The sequence below is a fragment of the Bombina bombina genome, chromosome 10 (assembly GCF_027579735.1).
Source record: "Bombina bombina isolate aBomBom1 chromosome 10, aBomBom1.pri, whole genome shotgun sequence".
NCBI lineage: Eukaryota > Metazoa > Chordata > Amphibia > Anura > Bombinatoridae > Bombina > Bombina bombina.
Window position 1 is genome coordinate 152,194,434 of NC_069508.1, and position 20,331 is coordinate 152,214,764.

Here is a 20,331-nt window from a genome sequence, read left to right on the forward strand (position 1 = left end):
CTTACCTGATAAATGTATTTATTTCTTGACACAGTGAGTCCATGGCCCTCCCTTGTTTTCAGACAGCTTTTTTATATAAACCTCAGACACCTCTACACCTTGTGTTATTTCCTTTCTCTCCTTTTCCTTCGGTCGAATGACTGGGGGTTGTGGGAAGGGAAGTGATACTTTTTGCTCTGGTGCTGTTTGCCTCCTCCTGCTGGCCAGGAGTGATATTCCCAACCGTAATTGATGATTCCGTGGACTCACTGTGTCAAGAAAGAAACAAATTTATCAGGTAAGCATACATTTTGTTTTTATAATTAAAGATTTATAATCCTAATGGGTATTGTCTGTTCCTCCACCTCCCTTCATATCCTCGTTTGGTTGGGCTGTGATGTAGAGAGCAGTCCCACTCACTCTCTGCATAGACTTTCTAAGGGCTTTAAAGGGGCTACACTTCAAGATTGTCATTGTTGAGTTCATCCATGTGGGCCGGCATTTTTTAATAGAAGCAGTATTATATAAACTAATTTAACCCTTTCACAGATGGATTAAAAAAATAAATAAATATATATACTTTTTAATGGCGAAGAATACATTTATGGCATTTGATTATTTAAAGATTACCATCACTTTAAGAAAGAATCCAAATGATTAAATACAGTGGAAAAGATTTTAAACCCAATGCTGATGGGGGGGTTACAATATCATAACTGTGCTCTCAGATCTTATGTATGAAGGATGGTATTAACCTGTTTAATGAAAATGTATTACATTTTTTTTTAATGCTGTTAAAAAAAAATCTTACAGTGGATTTAGCTACTTCTGCCTTATCTATGCATAGCATAATTGGGATGCCAGTGCAAGGCACCAGGGGTAATCATACCTTTAGCTCCTTTAGAAGATGCAACAAAAACATATAAAATGATGGTAAATATATTGTACAGGCTTTAGTATTATGTAGAGAATATCTTCCTTTAATTAAACAAATGCAAGATATTTGTATTTGTAAAAAGTTAAGTCCATAGGTGAGGTGCACAGACATGGGACAAAAGACAAACAGGCAAGACGTCTGATGCGTTTTGCGCCCCCTGGTGGGAACTTATGTACATTTATAGTACCCTCAATCCTTGGCTTGAGGATATTTACCTCTTTGTTCGCTATATTGATGACCTCCTGGTCATTGGGAAAAAACATCTAAATGATATGGAGTTTAAGCAATACCTATCATATATTAATAAGAATACCATGGATTTGAAATTCACCGGCATCTATAGCAAACATTAATTAAATTACCTTGATTTCACCTTACAAATAGTCAACAATGAAATCATCACCAAAACCTATAGGAAACTCACTACTGGGAATACTATCCTCCTTGCTTCTTCCCAACATCCTAGACATTTGATTAAGGCCATACCCAAAGGCCAATTCATTAGACTTTAAAGAAACACCAAGTCTAGTGAAATGTATGAGCAACAATCTATAGAACTAAAGAATAGATTAATACATAGAGGATATAAAGAAGGGCTTTTAGAAAAATGCTGTAATGAAGTCAAGACATACACAAAGAGTCGATACAAAGATGCTAAACCTACAAGTCGTCAAGATAGTAATTTTAAACGTTCCGTAGTATTTACGACTGAATACACCCAACAATATGATGCAATTGTAAAGATTCTGAGAAAACATATGCACATTCTCTCAGGAGATGACATCTTAAAACCAAACATACACAAACTTAAAGGGACACTGAACCCAAAATTTTTCTTTCGTGATTCAGATAGAGTATGCAATTTTAAGCAGCTTTCTAATTTACTCCTATTATCAATTTTTCTTCGTTCACTTGCTATCTTTATTTGAAAAAGGAGGCATCTAAGCTTCTTTTTTGGTTCAGAACTCTGGACAGCCCTTTTTTTATTGGTGGATGAATTTATCCACCAATCAGCAAGAATAACCCAGGTTATTCACCAAAAATGGGCCGGCATCTAAACTTACATTCTTGTATTTCAAATAAAGATACCAAGAGAATGAAGAAAATTTGATAATAGGAGTAAATTAGAAAGTTGCTTAAAATTGCATGCTCTTTCTGAATCACAAAAGAAAAAATGTGGGTTTAGTGTCCCTTTAAGTTTGTCCCCAAGAAACCAAGAACCCTAGCACAAAGGTTATCCCCTAGTAATTATAAATGTGTTAAGAAGAATTGCCATGTGCGCTCATGTGTTAATGGGTTGTAACTTCTTCAGTAGTGTTAGCCATCAACAGTTTATTATTGACTTCTATGCCAGTTGCGGCACAACTTTTGTAATTTACTTGCTCACATGCAACCTCTGTCATTGCCAATACGTAGGTCAAACCTCCTGGGAAATTCATAAAGAGGTTTGGTGAACACACCAGAGATGTTAAAAATTACAATAAAGACTCTGCTGTGGCCAACCACTTTAATGGTTACTATTTTACTAATATAACTAATATGTCAGTCCAAACCATAGATACTGCCATAGTCCCTATAAGAGGAGGTAATAGATATAAAATTCTTGAAAAGAAAGAACTCTTTTGGATGTTAAAGTTAAAAACACGTCTTCCTATGGGAATGAACAAAGAGTGTGACATCAATCACTTTATTGACAATAAACCCTTGAGTGCTAATGACGGCTCTGAGCAGTCACAAATTGTCTCAGTCAGGTGCTAATGACGACTCAGAGCCGTCACTAGCACTCTCCCATTTTGAGGGAGATCTGGGGGCTACCACCGGCTTCTACCTCGACAATTGGGCCTGCATAGTGACAGGCATCACCGGGGCTTCACGTTATGCGTGGTGATGTCACGCGCAATGACGTAATGACGTGATGACGTCACCGTGCAACTTTATTTAACATTAGCAATGTTAAATATAGGAGCAGGGGGCATGCTGCTTAGAAGCCTGTATCTCAGGCATCTAAGCAGCTACATAAAAAAAAGTTAAAAAAAATATATTTTTAAAAATATAAAATAAAATAAAAACTTTAAAAAACCTTAGCACCCAGGTGGGAAAGTGCTTAGCACTCAAAGGGTTAATGTCCATGAGATGTACATGGCATATATTGCTATTGTTGAGTGTAATTTTCCTTACTTCATTACCCCCATAATATTATGATCTGTTTTTGAGGTGTCACATAATAACACCATATGTACATAAATATTGTCAATAATTTCTGTAACTCCTGTTTGCCTAAAGGGTAGACCACTATGTATTTTTACATTTTAAAGTCAATGTATGGTTTGCTTTCTTATAATAACACATTCTTATTAGTTAATATATCTATAGGATCTGCCTATTACACCAGTGTCCTTGTCCACATGAATTCACCTGTATTTACTTACCTGTTTTTATGTATGTTTTGCTTTGGTTTTTAATTGGTTAAATCAATTCAGGTTATTCGTATATAAAGGGCTCTAAGAGTGTAATTTGCATGTCTATGAGCAAGCGCCACCAGGGTGCACGAAACACGTCAGACGTCTTGTTTGTTTGTCTTTTGTCCCATGTCTGTGCACCTCACCTATTTTTATTCAGCACCTTTTAATAGTGCCTGCGTTTTCCCTTTTGCTTTGATTCAATTGCAGTTTTATTCTGCCGCTTCTACGGCACTCCGTGAGAGTTTGGAGGACTGTGGGTGACCTTTTCTTCAGCGGGTTCATTTCCGCTGGTGGTTTATGCCTTGATCGCTAGACGCCGGGACCTGACTCACACTGGCTCAGCATTTGTAGTTGTACTTATTGTATATGTAATGCTTCTACATAACCCTATATGTTTTTACTGCAGTATAGCTATAAACTTGCCTTATATAGAGGAGCCGATCTGAAATGTTACTGGAGTAGGGAAGGCCTGCTGCTGTCATTTAGTTAGCAAAATTTAAATAATTTTTTAGGATCTTTTCTGTTGCTGCGATACCACAAGAAAATGAGATAAATTACAATATATAGTTGTTAACGCTTCTAGTCTTCTAAGAAAGAAAAGGGAAAAAAGCTAAGATTGCAGTAAAAAGCAATAGAACCAATAGACAGCGCTTAAACAATATTGTTATAATATATATATTTATATATATATTTATATCATGCTCTCCCTCTCACGCTCTTTATCTCTCTCTCACGCTCTCTCTCTCTCCGTCTCACACTCTATATCTCTCTCTCATGCTCTCCCTCTCCTTGTCTCTCTCACTCTCTCTCTGTCTCACGCTCTATCCCTCTCTCTCTCCGTCTCATGGTTCATTACAGAACCTGTGAGGTAGCAATTGTTCAGCATCAAAGGGTCATGAAACTTAGGGACAAAGGACACTTAAGTCAAAATAAACTTTTAGCATTCAGATATAGCAGCAATTTTATGACAATTTCCAGTTTACTTCCATTATCAAATTGTTCAGTCTTTTTATATTCACACTTCCTACTGAGCATGTACAGAAAGCTCACAGGGTATACGTATACTCTCTACGTATACAGGGGACCATAAAATGGGAGAAAAAATAAATTTGTCAGAAAATAATCTATTTATTTGAAATTTAGAGTAGGTGTTATTGTTTTTTTTATTATGTGCTTATTAATGATGCAATTCTACTGCTCCGAGTGGTCCTTTAACATTTTCCTTTTATTATTCAGATAAAACATACAATTTTTTGGCAAGTGCTATACCTATATAGAGGGGATAACTTAATACTTTCTACTACTAGACAGTCCTAAAAAGTTTCCTTTTTTGATTTTTTTTCGGTTGGGTTTTATGATAATGTATTGGGGCTTTCCAAAGCAAGGTTTACGTGCTTTAGCACACTGGGAGAGGAGATGATTGACTGGTAAACCCTTATACATAGTGCTATCCCTACACTTTCATATATTTTTAAATTCAATCGCTTTTGTAAAGTTACAACGCTACAAGCGATTGGGAGAGATGGGAATTACTTATAGGGAAGCAGATTAGAGAAACAAAATCTGCTATTCACTGCACCATATTGTATGAGCTTTTTTGTCAGATTGTTACTAAGGTGGCATAGGGTTCCAGTGAGAATTCACCTGATCTTTCCTCAAAAGTTAGTTTTATGCTGGAGGGGATGCGAACAAAAAGAGACGCAAATCTATTTTTGGTGGGGATGTAAAAAGTTGAATTTTTGTTGTTTAAAAAGATAGATAATCCCTTTTATTATCCATTCCCCAGTTTTGCATAACCAACACAGTTTTAATAATACACTTTTTACCTCTGTGATTACCTTGTATCTAAGCCTCTGCAAACTGCCCCCTTTTTTGAGTACTTTTGACAGACTTGCATTTTATCCAATTAGTGCTCACTCCTAGGTAACTTCACGTGCTTGAGCTCATTGTTATCTATATGAAACACATGAACTAAAACCCTCTAGTGGTGAAAACTGTCAAAATGCATTCAGATTAGAGGCAGACTACAAGGTCTAAGAAATTAGCATATGAACCTCCTAGGTTTAGCTTTCAACTAAGAATACCAAAAGAACAAAGCAAAATTGGTGATAAAAGTAAATTGGAAAGTTGCCCTATTTGAATCATGAAAGTTTTTTTTTTGGACTTGACTGTCCCTTTAAGGTAATTGTGATCTCACATAGCCAGTTTGTTAGGGACTAATTCTTAGTCTACAAGCTGATGCACAACCCAGCTCTTTGTGTATGTATATATATATATATATATATATATATTTCTGGCTACAAAATTGGCAATTGCTAGAAACTGGATGAAGGACACACTCCGGTCACTATGAGGATGGTGTTTGATATAGTTCTTTACATCAGGAGAATGAAGAAGTACTCCCTGAGAGGGCTGTGTATGCCTTCATAGTTTAGTTTTGGTCAGTTGGGATGAGTGACGTGAGGGATCAGAGTAATATGCTTGAGAAATGTATGCGACTACAAGGGTGGTTGTAGTAGTCATATACTTCTATCACCCTCTTTTTTTTTTCTTTAGGCACTTCTGACTCTGAATTCTGCTTTTTGCTGCCTTTTTATGGAGCTACTAGATATTAAATATTTACACCATTGTTTATATAAACGTCCTTCTATTGGCAGTGAGAGTCCACGAGAAACATGCATAACTTATGGGAATTACCTTTCCTGGCCACCAGGAGGAGGCAAAGACACCAAAACAAAGCTTAAATATCCCTCCTACTTCACCTTGTGGTTGTCGGATAATGTCTCCAAGTCAAGATTACTATCCCTGTCCTTTAAGGGGAAGTACCTGTTTGCCCCAGTGACAGTAGCTATGATCAAATCTAGCCTGGGTTCGAAGGGGGCTTTCCTGCCACAGGACAAAAAGGCCAAGGCCATGGGTCATTTGGCTGGATGTTTTCGTTCCTTTCGTCCGAATAGAAACCAGAGGAGTGCGGAAGCTCCTAAACCTACCTAGTGGCCATGTTGTTTGCTCTCACTTGGTGGTTGCCTCTACATCAGGACCTACATTCACATGGTCCGTTCGTTTATCAAGACCTAGATACTCTGAGGCAGACTGCCTGGAGATTAATTGGCTAATCTTGGCTCAGAGAGGCTTCTCTGACAAGGTGATTGATACCCTTATCCAGGATCAAACGCCTCTCACCAGATGCATTTACTACAAGGTCTGAAAAACTTATCTCCACTGGTATAACCAGTGTGGACTCTCGTGGCGTAGATTGACAATGTCTCCTACAGTTTCTCCAGGAGAGTCTGGAGAAGGGCCTTTCAGCTAGCTCTTTTAAGGGTTAGATCTCTGTCCTTTCGGTTCTGTTCCATAAGAAGTTGGCTTGTTTGCCAGATGTTCAGGCATTTGTTCAGGCTTTGGACAGAATTAAATCCATTTTTAAACCTGTTTCTCCCCCTTGGAGTCTTAATTTGGTTCTTAGGGTTCTTCAGAGGCTCTGTTTGCGCCTCTGCATGCTGTTGATATTAAAGGACCAGTCAACACAGTAGATTTGCCTAATCAACACATGCAAGATAACAAGACAATGCAATAGCTTTTAGTCTGAGCTTCAAATGAATAGCAGATTTTTTTTATGACAATTTTAAAAGTTATGTCTATTTCCACTCTCCCGCTGTACCATGTGACAGCCATCAGCCAATCACAAATGCATACACGTACCATGTGATAGCCATCAGCCAATCACAAATGCATATACGCTTATTCTGTGAATTCTTGCACATGCTCAGTAGGAGCTGGTGACTCAAAAAGGTTAAATATAAAAAGACACTGCACTATTTTTAATGGAAATAAATTGGAAAGTTGTTTAAAATTGCATGCTCTATCTGAATAATGAAAGTTTAATTTTTACTTGATTGTCCCTTTACGTTACTCACTTGGAAAATGGTTTTCCTGCTGGCTATTTCCTCTGCTCGTAGAGTTTCAGAGCTGTCGGCATTAATGTGAGATCCCCCTTATCTTGTGATCTATCAAGATAAGGCTGTTTTGAGGACAAGGGTTTGTTTTCTTCCTTAGGTAGTCAATACCAGCAACTTCTACCAGGAGAAGGAAATGAAATTATCAGGTAAGCGTTATTCTTATTTTCATTTATTCATACCACAGTTTATTATAGGAGTTTTCTTTAGGAGACCCACAGGTCGTCTCCTTTATTTCAGGTCTCCAATTATCTGAGGCCCAGAAGTGGCCTTGTAAGTTGTAGAGGGGGTTTGAAATGTGACTGGCGTTTCTTTCATACATTGTACTATTAAATTGTTTTATTTATGTAACTTGAAAGCCATTTGTTCTTTTCATTCTTGAATTGACCTTTGTAAAACCTGTTGAGCTAAGAAAATATTTTATTGTAATTGAGTTTTGCTGCATTGTTTTGTCTGTTTGACAATAACTAAATCACAATAAAAAGTATATATACAAAAACCAAAATACAATTTACTTCTATTATTTAATTTGCTTCATTCTGTTGGTATCCTCTGTTGAAGGAGCAGTAATGCATACTGGGAGTTAAATAAACACATCAGACGTGCAACCACCAATCAGCAGCTATCTCCCAGTAGTGCTTTGCTGCTCCCGAGTCTACCTAAGTATGCTTTTCAAGTATACCAAGAGAATGAAGCAAATTAGATAATAGAAATTAATTGGAGCATTGTATAAAATTGTGTGGCCGGTTTGACTCACTGTGTCCTTAATAATATAATGGTTTCCTGCCCATTTAACTGCAACAGTAAATATCTTCTACACTGTACAATATTCTGTGTACTATTGTTGTTGTATTAGGGAAAATGTTGACAAATGACACCCAGAATGAATCACTTCTGAGGCTTGTTTATTTTTCTCTGCGTTTCTAATGTCAATTGCTATGCTGCCCGCGGATCCTGACCACAGTTTCCCTTTTTCCTGCTACAGGTTACCAGGACAGTGTGAATATTTAGGACTCCAGGTCGCAGACTATTTCAAGCAGTGGATTAATCTGAAAAAGGTACTTTTCTCTTCTAGTTCCTTTCTCTTTTAAATGCATTTGTCCTTAGGGAGGTGTTTCACGTTCTGTGTCATTTGCATGGAAATGAAGTGGCATTTTTTCCCTGTCTCTTGGGACTGACAGTTTTCCTGCACCTTTTGTGCACAGATGTGACAGTATCTGTATCTGCTCCTTCATTGTGAGTCTGCACAGTGAGTGTTATTGTTACACAGGTTACACAATTGGTATAATGTGCTGCTTTATAAGGGTTGGAAGAGCAGTCTTTAACCGTCTCCTCCAGGTAAAAAACACATTTTGTCACCCTCTCCACAAGCACCATTGTAAGTCAGTATTCATTTGTTTCATAATGTATAATGATGCTGAGTATCTATACACTGATAATGAGCACGCTGCACTGTACACTGGTAAAGAGTATCTATACACTGATAATGAGCACGCTGCACTGTACAGTGGTAAAGAGTATCTATACACTGATAATGAGCACACTGCACTGTACACTGGTAAAGAGTATCTATACACTGATAATGAGCACGCTGCACTGTACACTGGTAAAGAGTATCTATACACTGATAATGAGCACGCTGCACTGTACAGTGGTAAAGAGTATCTATACACTGATAATGAGCACACTGCACTGTACAGTGGTAAAGAGTATCTATACACTGATAATGAGCACGCTGCACTGTACACTGGTAAAGAGTATCTATACACTGATAATGAGCATGCTGCACTGTACACTGGTAAAGAGTATCTATACACTGATAATGAGCATGCTGCACTGTATAATGGTAAAGAGTATCTATACACTGATAATGAGCATGCTGCACTGTACAGTGGTAAAGAGTATCTATACACTGATAATGAGCAGGCTGCACTGTACACTGGTAAAGAGTATCTATAAACTGATAATGAGCACGCTGTACTGTACACTGGTAAAGAGTATCTATACACTGATAATTAGCACGCTGTACTGTACACTGGTAAAGAGTATCTATACACTGATAATGAGCATGCTGTACTGTACACTTGTAAAGAGTATCTATACACTGATAATGAGCACACTGCACTGTACACTGGTAAAGAGTATCTATAAACTGATAATGAGCACGCTGTACTGTACAATGGTAAAGAGTATCTATACACTGATAATGAGCACGCTGCACTGTACACTGATAAAGAGTATCTATACACTGATAATGAGCACGCTGTACTGTACAATGGTAAAGAGTATCTATACACTGATAATGAGCATGCTGCACTGTACAGTGGTAAAGAGTATCTATACACTGATAATGAGCATGCTGCACTGTACAGTGGTAAAGAGTATCTATACACTGATAATGAGCATGCTGTACTGTACAGTGGTAAAGAGTATCTATAAACTGATAATGAGCACGCTGCACTGTACACTGGTACAGAGTATCTATACACTGATAATGAGCACACTGCACTGTACACTGGTAAAGAGTATCTATAAACTGATAATGAGCAAGCTGTACTGTACAATGGTACAGAGTATCTATACACTGATAATGAGCATGCTGCACTGTACAGTGGTAAAGAGTATCTATGCACTGATAATGAGCATGCTGCACTGTACAGTGGTAAAGAGTATCTATACACTGATAATGAGCATGCTGCACTGTACAGTGGTAAAGAGTATCTATAAACTGATCATTAGCATGCTGCACTGTACAGTGGTAAAGATTATCTATACACTGATAATGAGCATGCTGCACTGTACAGTGGTAAAGAGTATCTATACACTGATAATGAGCATGCTGCACTGTACAGTGGTAAAGAGTATCTATACACTGATAATGAGCACACTGCACTGTATACTGGTAAAGAGTATCTATAAACTGATAATGAGCTGTACTGTACACTGGTAAAGATTATCTATACACTGATAATGAGCATGCTGCACTGTACAGTGGTAAAGAGTATCTATACACTGATAATGAGCATGCTGCACTGTACAGTGGTAAAGAGTATCTATACACTGATAATGAGCACACTGCACTGTATACTGGTAAAGAGTATCTATACACTGATAATGAGCACGCTGTACTGTACACTGGTAAAGAGTATCTATACACTGATAATGAGCACACTGCACTGTATACTGGTAAAGAGTATCTATACACTGATAATGAGCACGCTGTACTGTACACTGGTAAAGAGTATCTATACACTGATAATGAGCAGGCTGCACTGTACATTTGTAAAGAGTATCTATACACTGATAATGAGCACGCTGCACTGTACACTGGTAAAGTGTGTCTATAAACTGATAATGAGCATGCTGCACTGTACACTGGTAAAGAGTATCTATACACTGATAATGAACATGCTGCACTGTACACTGGTAAAGAGTATCTATACACTGATAATGTGCACATTGCACTGTACAGTGGTAGAGTATTTATACACTGATAATGAGCATGCTGTACTGTACACTGGTAAAGAGTATCTATACACTGATAATGAGCACGCTGCACTGTACACTGGTAAAGAGTATATATAAACTGATAATGAGCACATTGCACTGTACACTGGTAAAGAGTATATATAAACTGATAATGAGCACACGGCTCTGTACACTGTTAAAGAGTATATATACACTAATAATGAGCACGCTGCACTGTACACTGGTAAAGAATATGTATACATTGATAATTACCACTGTACAGTGCAGCTTTCTAAAGAGTATCTATACACTGGTAATGAGCACTCTGCACTGTACAGTGGTAAAGAGTATCTATACACTGATAATGAGCATGCTGCACTTTACAGTGGTAAAGATTATCTATACACTGATAATGAGCATGCTGCACTGTACACTGGTAAAGAGTATCTATTAACTGATAATTACCTCTGTACAGTGCAGTGTGCTAAAGCGTATCTATACACTGATAATGAGCACTCTGCACTGTACAGTAGTAAAGAGTATCTATACACTGAAAATGAACACGCTGCACTGTGCATGGGTAGAGTATCTATACACTGATAATGAGCACGCTGTACTTTAAAGTGGTAAAGATTATCTATACACTGATAATGAGCACGATGCACTGTACACTGGTAAAGAGTATCTATACACTTATAATGAGCACGCTGCACTGTACACTGGTACAGAGTATATATACACTGATAATGAGCACTCTTTAATATACAGTGGTAAAGAGTACCTATTCACTGATAATGAGCACACTGCACTGTATACTGGTAAAGAGTATCTATACACTGATAATGAGCACTCTTTAATATACAGTGGTAAAGAGTATCTATACACTGATAATGAGCACACTGCACTGTATACTGGTAAAGAGTATCTATACACTGATAATGAGCACGCTGTACTGTACACTGGTAAAGAGTATCTATACACTGATAATGAGCACGCTGCACTGTACACTGGTACAGAGTATATATACACTGATAATGAGCACTCTTTAATATACAGTGGTAAAAAGTACCTATTCACTGATAATGAGCATGCTGCACTGTACACTGGTAAAGAATATATATACACTGATAATGAGCACGCTGCACTGTGCACTGGTAAAGAGTATCTATACATTGATAATTACCACTGTACAGTGCAGTGTGCTAAAGAGTATCTATACACTGGTAATGAGCATGCTGCACTGTACAGTGGTAAAGTGTATCTATACACTGATAATGAGCACGCTGCACTGTACACTGGTGAAGATTATTTATACATTGATAATGAGCTCACTGCTCTGTACACTGGTAAAGAGTATCTATACACTGATAATGAGCACACTGCTCTGTACACTGGTAAAGATTAGCTATACACTGATAATGAGCACACTGCACTGTACACTGGTAAAGAGTATCTATACACTGATAATAAGCATGCTGTGCTGTATAATGATGTGAGTATCTATACACTGATAATAAGCATGCTGTGCTGTATAATGATGTGAGTATCTATACACTGATGATGAGCACACTGCACAGTACAATGACGTGAATATCCATACACTCATAATGAGCACACTGCACTGTATATTGATGTGAGTTAACCATACACTGAGATAATGAGCACACTGCACTGTATAATGATGAAAGTTTCTATACACTGATGAGTATGCTGCACAGTATAATAATGTGAGCATCCACACACTGATAAAAAGCAAACTGCACTGTATAATGATGAAAGTATCTATACACTGATAATGAGCATGCTGCACTGTACACTGTAAAGAATATCTGTACACTGATAATGATCACGATGAACTATATAATGACGCGAGTATCTATACACCGATAATGAGCATGCTGCACTGTATAATGATAATGAGTATCTATACAGTGATAATGAGCATGCTGCACTATATATTGATGTGAGTGTCTATTTACTGATATGAGTATGCTGCACTGTATAATGATGTATCTATACAACGATAATGATCACACTGCACTGTACACTGGTAAAGATCATCTATAAACTGATAATGAGTACGCTGCACTGTACACTGATAATAAACAGGCTGCACTGTACAGTGGTAAAGTGCATCTATACACTGATAATGAGTATGCTGCACTGTGTAATGATGTGAGTAATCTATACACTGATAATGGGCGTACTGCACTGCATAATGATGTGAGTATTTATACACTGATAATGAGCACCCTACACTGTATAATGATGTATCTATACATTGATAATAAGGACACTGTACTGTATAATGATGTGAGTATCTATACACTGATAATGAGCACGCTGCACTGTATAAGGATGAAAGTATCTATACACTGATAATGAGCATGCTGCACTGTACAGTGGTAAAGCGTATCTATACACTGATAATGAGCGTGCTGCTCTATACACTGGTAAAGAGTATATATAAACTGATAATGAGCACAATGCACTGTACACTGGTCAAGAGTATTTATACACTGATAATGAGCAGGCTGCACTGTACACTGGTAAAGAGTATCTATACACTGATAATGAGCATGCTGCACTGTACAGTGGTAAAGCGTATCTATACACTGATAATGAGCGTGCTGCACTATACACTGGTAAAGAGTATATATAAACTGATAATGAGCACAATGCACTGTACACTGGTCAAGAGTATTTATACACTGATAATGAGCAGGCTGCACTGTACACTGGTAAAGAGTATCTATACACTGATAATGAGCATGCTGCACTGTACAGTGGTAAAGAGTATCTATAAACTGATAGTGAATACGCTGCACTGTACACCGGTAAAGAGCATCTATAAACTGATGAGCATGCTGTACTGTACAGTGGTAAAGAGTATCTATACACTGATAATGAACACGCTGCAGTGTACAGTAGTAAAGAGTATTTATAAACTTATAATAAGCACGCTTAATTGTACACTGGTAAAAAATATCTATTAACTGATAATGCGCATGCTGCACTGTACAGTGGTGAAGAGTATCTATACACTGATAATGAGCACGCCACACTCTACACTGGTAAAGAGTATCTATACACTGATAATGAGCACTTTGCACTCTACACTGGTAAAGAGTGTCTATACACTGATAATGAGGACACTGCATTGTACACTGGTAAAGAGTATCTATTCACTGATAATGAGCATGCTGCATTGTACAATGGTTAAGAGTATCTATACACTTATAATGAACGCGCCGCACTGTACACTGGTAAAGAGTATCTATACACTGATAATGAGGACACTGCATTGTACACTGGTAAAGAGTATCTATTCACTGATAATGAGCATGCTGCACTGTACAGTGGTAAAGAGTATCTATACACTTATAATGAGCGTACAGCTCTGTACACTGGTAAAGAGTATCTATACACTGATAATGAGGATACTGCATTGTACACTGGTAAAGAGTATCTATTCACTGATAATGAGCATGCTGCACTGTACAGTGGTAAAGAGTATCTATACACTGATCATGAGCGTACGGCTCTGTACACTGGTAAAGAGTATCTATACACTGATAATGAGCATGCTGCACTATATATTTTGGCAAAGAGTATTTATATACTGGAAATGCATATTCTGCACTGTATAGTGGTAGAGAGTATCTATACACTTATAATGAGCATGCAGCATTGTACACTGGTTAAGAGTATCTATACACTTATAATGAACGCTCCGCACTGTACACTGATAAAGAGTATCTATACACTGATAATGATCATCTGCACTGTACAGTGGTAAAGAGTATCTATACACTGATAATTAGCAGGCTGCACTGTACAGTGGTAAAGAGTATCTATACACTGATAATGAGGACACTGCATTGTACACTGGTAAAGAGTATCTATACACTTATAATGAGCATGCTGCACTTTACAGTGGTAAAGAATATCTATACACTGATAATGAGCACACTGCTCTGGGCAGTGGTAAAGAGTATCTATAAACTGATAATGAGCACACGGCTCTGTACACTGGTAAAGAGTATATATACACTGATAATGAGCACGGTTTACTGTACAGTGGTAAAGAGTATCTATACACTTATAATGAGCATACTGCACTGTATAGTGGTAAAGAGTATCTATAAACTGATAATGAGCATGCTGTAATGTACACTGGTAAAGACTATCTATAAACTGTTAATGAGCACACTGCACTGTCCAGTGGTAAATAATATCTATACACTGATAATGAGCATGCTGCACTCTACAGTGGTAAAGAGTGTCTATACACTGATAATGAGCATGCTGCATTGTACAGTGGTTATGGGTATCTATACACTGAAAATGTGTATGCTGCACTGTACAGTGGTAAAAAGTATCTATACACTGATAATGAGCACGCTGAACTGTACAGTGGTAAAGAGTATCTATACACTGATAATGAGCATACTTCAGTGTACAGTGACAAAGAGTATCTGTTCACTGATAATGAGCATGCTTCACTGTTCACTGGTAAAGAGTATCTATACACTGATAATGAGCACTCTGCACTGTACACTGGTAAAGAGTATCTATACACTGATAATGAGCATGCTGCACTATATATTTTGGCAAAGAGTTTCTGCATACTGGAAATGAGTATTCTGCACTGTATAGTGGTAATAAGTATCTATACATTGATAATTAGAATGCTGCACTGTACAGTGGTAAAGAATATCTATAAACTAATTATGAACATGCTGTAATGTACGCTGGTAAAGATTACCCGTAAACTGATAATGAGCATGCTGCACTGTACAGTGGTAGAGAATATCTATATACTTATAATGAGCACACTGCACTGTACAGTGGTAAAGAGTATCTATAAACTGATAATGAGCACGCTGCACTGTACAGTGGTAAAGAGTATCTATACACTTATAATGAGCACACTGCACTGTACAGTGGTAAAGAGTATCTATAAACTGATAATGAGCACGCTGCACTGTACACTTGTAAAGAGTATCTATACACTTATAATGAGCATTCTGCACTGTACAGTGGTAAAGAATATCTATACACTGATAATGAGCACACTGCTCTGGGCAGTGGTAAAGAGTATCTATACACTGATAATGAGCACACGGCTCTGTACACTGGTAAAGAGTATCTATACACTGATAATGAGCAGGCTGCATTGTATAGTGGTCAAGAGTATCTATAAACTGATAATGAGCACACTGCACTGTCCAGTGGTAACGAATATCTATACACTGATAATGAACACGCTGTGGTAAAGAGTGTCTATAAACTGATAATGAGCAGGCTGTACTGTACAGTGGTAAAGAGTATCTATACATTGATAATGAGCACACATCAGTGTATAGTGGTAAAGAGTATCTGTTCACTGATAATGAGCACGCTTTACTGTTCACTGGTAAAGAGTATATATACACTGATAATGAGCACTCTGCACTGTACAGTGGTAAAGTGTATGTATACACTGATAATGAGCATGCTGCACTATGTATTTTGGTAAAGTGTATCTATATACTGGAAATGAGTATTCTGCACTGTATAGTGGTAATGAGTATCTATACACTGATAATGAGCACACTGCACTGTACAGTGTTAAAGAGTATCTATACACTTATAATGAGCACACTGCACTGTACAGTGGTAAAGAGTATCTATAAACTGATAATGAGCACTGTACACTTGTAAAGAGTATCTATACACTTATAATGAGCATTCTGCACTGTACAGTGGTAAAGAATATCTATACACTGATAATGAGCACACTGCTCTGGGCAGTGGTAAAGAGTATCTATACACTGATAATGAGCACACGGCTCTGTACACTGGTAAAGAGTATCTATACACTGATAATGAGCAGGCTGCATTGTATAGTTGTCAAGAGTATCTATAAACTGATAATGAGCACACTGCACTGTCCAGTGGTAACGAATATCTATACACTGATAATGAACACGCTGTGGTAAAGAGTGTCTATAAACTGATAATGAGTAGGCTGTACTGTACAGTGGTAAAGAGTATCTATACATTGATAATGAGCACACATCAGTGTATAGTGGTAAAGAGTATCTGTTCACTGATAATGAGCACGCTTTACTGTTCACTGGTAAAGAGTATATATACACTGATAATGAGCACTCTGCACTGTACAGTGGTAAAGTGTATGTATACACTGATAATGAGCATGCTGCACTATGTATTTTGGTAAAGTGTATCTATATACTGGAAATGAGTATTCTGCACTGTATAGTGGTAATGAGGATCTATACACTGATAATTAGCATGCTGCACTGTACAGTGGTAAAGAGTATCTATACACTGATAATGAGCACTTTGCTCTGTACAGTGGTAAAGGGTATCTATACACTGATAATGAGCATGCTGCACTGTACACTGGTAAAGATTATACACTGATATTGAGCACGCTGCACTGTACACTGGTAACGAGTATCTGTAAACTGATAATGAGCACGCTGCACTGTACAGTGGTAAAGCATATCTATAAACTGATAATAAGCATGCTGCACTTTACACTGGTAAAGAGTATCTATACACTGATAAGGAGCACTCTGCACTGTACAGTGGTAAAGAGTATCTATACACTGATAATGACCATGCTGCACTGTACAGTAGTAAAGAGTATCTATACACTGGTAATGAGCATGCTGCACTGTACAGTGGTAAAGAGTATCTGTAAACTGATTATGAGCATGCTGTAATGTACACTGGTAAAGATTATCCGTAAACTGATAATGAGCACGCTGCACTGTACAGTGGTAAAGAGTATCTATATACTTATAATGAGCACACTGCACTGTACAGTGGTAAAGAGTATCTATACACTGGTAATGAGCATGCTGCACTGTACAGTGGTAAAGGGTATCTATACACTGATAATGAGCATGCTGCCCTGTACACTGGTAAAGAGTATCTATAAACTGATAATGAGCACACTTCACTGTACACTGGTAAAGAGTATCTATACACTGGTAATGAGCATGCTGGACTGTACAGTGGTAAAGAGTATCTATAAACTGATAATGAGCACACTGCACTGTACAGTGGTAAACAGTATCTATACACTGATAATGAGCATTCTGCACTGTACAGTGGTAAAGAATATCTATAAACTAATTATGAACATGCTGTAATGTACGCTGGTAAAGATTATCCGTAAACTGATAATGAGCATGCTGCACTGTACAGTGGTAAAGAATATCTATATACTTATAATGAGCACACTGCACTGTACAGTGGTAAAGAGTATCTATACACTTATAATGAGCACACTGCACTGTACAGTGGTAAAGAGTATCTATAAACTGATAATGAGCACGCTGCACTGTACACTTGTAAAGAGTATCTATACACTTATGAGCATTCTGCACTGTACAGTGGTAAAGAATATCTATACACTGATAATGAGCACACGGCTCTGTACACTGGTAAAGAGTATCTATACACTGATAATGAGCAGGCTGCATTGTATAGTGGTCAAGAGTATCTATAAACTGATAATGAGCACACTGCACTGTCCAGTGGTAACGAATATCTATACACTGATAATGAACACGCTGTGGTAAAGAGTGTCTATAAACTGATAATGAGTAGGCTGTACTGTACAGTGGTAAAGAGTATCTATACATTGATAATGAGCACACATCAGTGTATAGTGGTAAAGAGTATCTGTTCACTGATAATGAGCACGCTTTACTGTTCACTGGTAAAGAGTATATATACACTGATAATGAGCACTCTGCACTGTACATTGGTAAAGTGTATGTATACACTGATAATGAGCATGCTGCACTATGTATTTTGGTAAAGTGTATCTATATACTGGAAATGAGTATTCTGCACTGTATAGTGGTAATGAGGATCTATACACTGATAATTAGCATGCTGCACTGTACACTGGTAAAGAGTATTTATACACTGATAATGAGCACACTGCACTGTACAGTGTTAAAGAGAATCTATATACTTATGAGCATGCTGCACTGTACAGTGGTAAAGAGTATCTATACACTGATAATGAGCACTTTGCTCTGTACAGTGGTAAAGGGTATCTATACACTGATAATGAGCATGCTGCACTGTACACTTGTAAAGATTATACACTGATTTTGAGCACGCTGCACTGTACACTGGTAACGAGTATCTGTAAACTGATAATGAGCACGCTGCACTGTACAGTGGTAAAGCATATCTATAAACTGATAATAAGCATGCTGCACTTTACACTGGTAAAGAGTATCTATACACTGATAAGGAGCACTCTGCACTGTACAGTGGTAAAGAGTATCTATACACTGATAATGACCATGCTGCACTGTACAGTAGTAAAGAGTATCTATACACTGGTAATGAGCATGCTGCACTGTACAGTGGTAAAGAGTATCTGTAAACTGATTATGAGCATGCTGTAAAGTACACTGGTAAAGATTATCCGTAAACTGATAATGAGCACGCTGCACTGTACAGTGGTAAAGAGTATCTATATACTTATAATGAGCACACTGCACTGTACAGTGGTAAAGAGTATCTATACACTGGTAATGAGCATGCTGCACTGTACAGTGGTAAAGGGTATCTATACACTGATAATGAGCATGCTGCCCTGTACACTGGTAAAGAGTATCTATAAACTGATAATGAGCACACTGCACTGTACACTGGTAAAGAGTATCTATACACTGGTAATGAGCATGCTGGACTGTACAGTGGTAAAGAGTATCTATAAACTGATAATGAGCACACTGCACTGTACAGTGGTAAACAGTATCTATACACTGATAATGAGCACGCTGTACTGTACACTGGTAAAGAGTATCTATAAACTGATAATGAGCACACTGCACTGTACACTGGTAAAGAGTATCTATACACTTATAATGAGCATTCTGCACTGTACAGTGGTAAAGAATATCTATAAACTAATTATGAACATGCTGTAATGTACGCTGGTAAAGATTATCCGTAAACTGATAATGAGCATGCTGCACTGTACAGTGGTAGAGAATATCTATATACTTATAATGAGCACACTGCACTGTACAGTGGTAAAGAGTATCTATAAACTGATAATGAGCACGCTGCACTGTACAGTGGTAAAGAGTATCTATACACTTATAATGAGCACACTGCACTGTACAGTGGTAAAGAGTATCTATAAACTGATAATGAGCACGCTGCACTGTACACTTGTAAAGAGTATCTATACACTTATAATGAGCATTCTGCACTGTACAGTGGTAAAGAATATCTATACACTGATAATGAGCACACTGCTCTGGGCAGTGGTAAAGAGTATCTATACACTGATAATGAGCACACGGCTCTGTACACTGGTAAAGAGTATCTATACACTGATAATGAGCAGGCTGCATTGTATAGTGGTCAAGAGTATCTATAAACTGATGATGAGCACACTGCACTGTCCAGTGGTAACGAATATCTATACACTGATAATGAACACGCTGTGGTAAAGAGTGTCTATAAACTGATAATG

At 37.6% G+C, this 20,331-nt stretch overlaps 1 protein-coding gene across 4 annotated transcripts in view; it reads left to right on the forward strand.

Annotated features, from left to right (window-relative positions):
• ERI3 (ERI1 exoribonuclease family member 3) overlaps positions 1-20,331 on the forward strand; it is a 922,564-nt gene that overhangs the window by 399,537 nt on the left and 502,696 nt on the right. For all 4 annotated transcript variants that reach the window (XM_053693395.1, XM_053693393.1, XM_053693394.1 and 1 more), the window contains one exon: positions 8,320-8,392. In XM_053693395.1, coding sequence (XP_053549370.1) covers positions 8,320-8,392 — 73 coding nt within the window. The remainder of the gene's footprint in view (positions 1-8,319; positions 8,393-20,331) is intronic.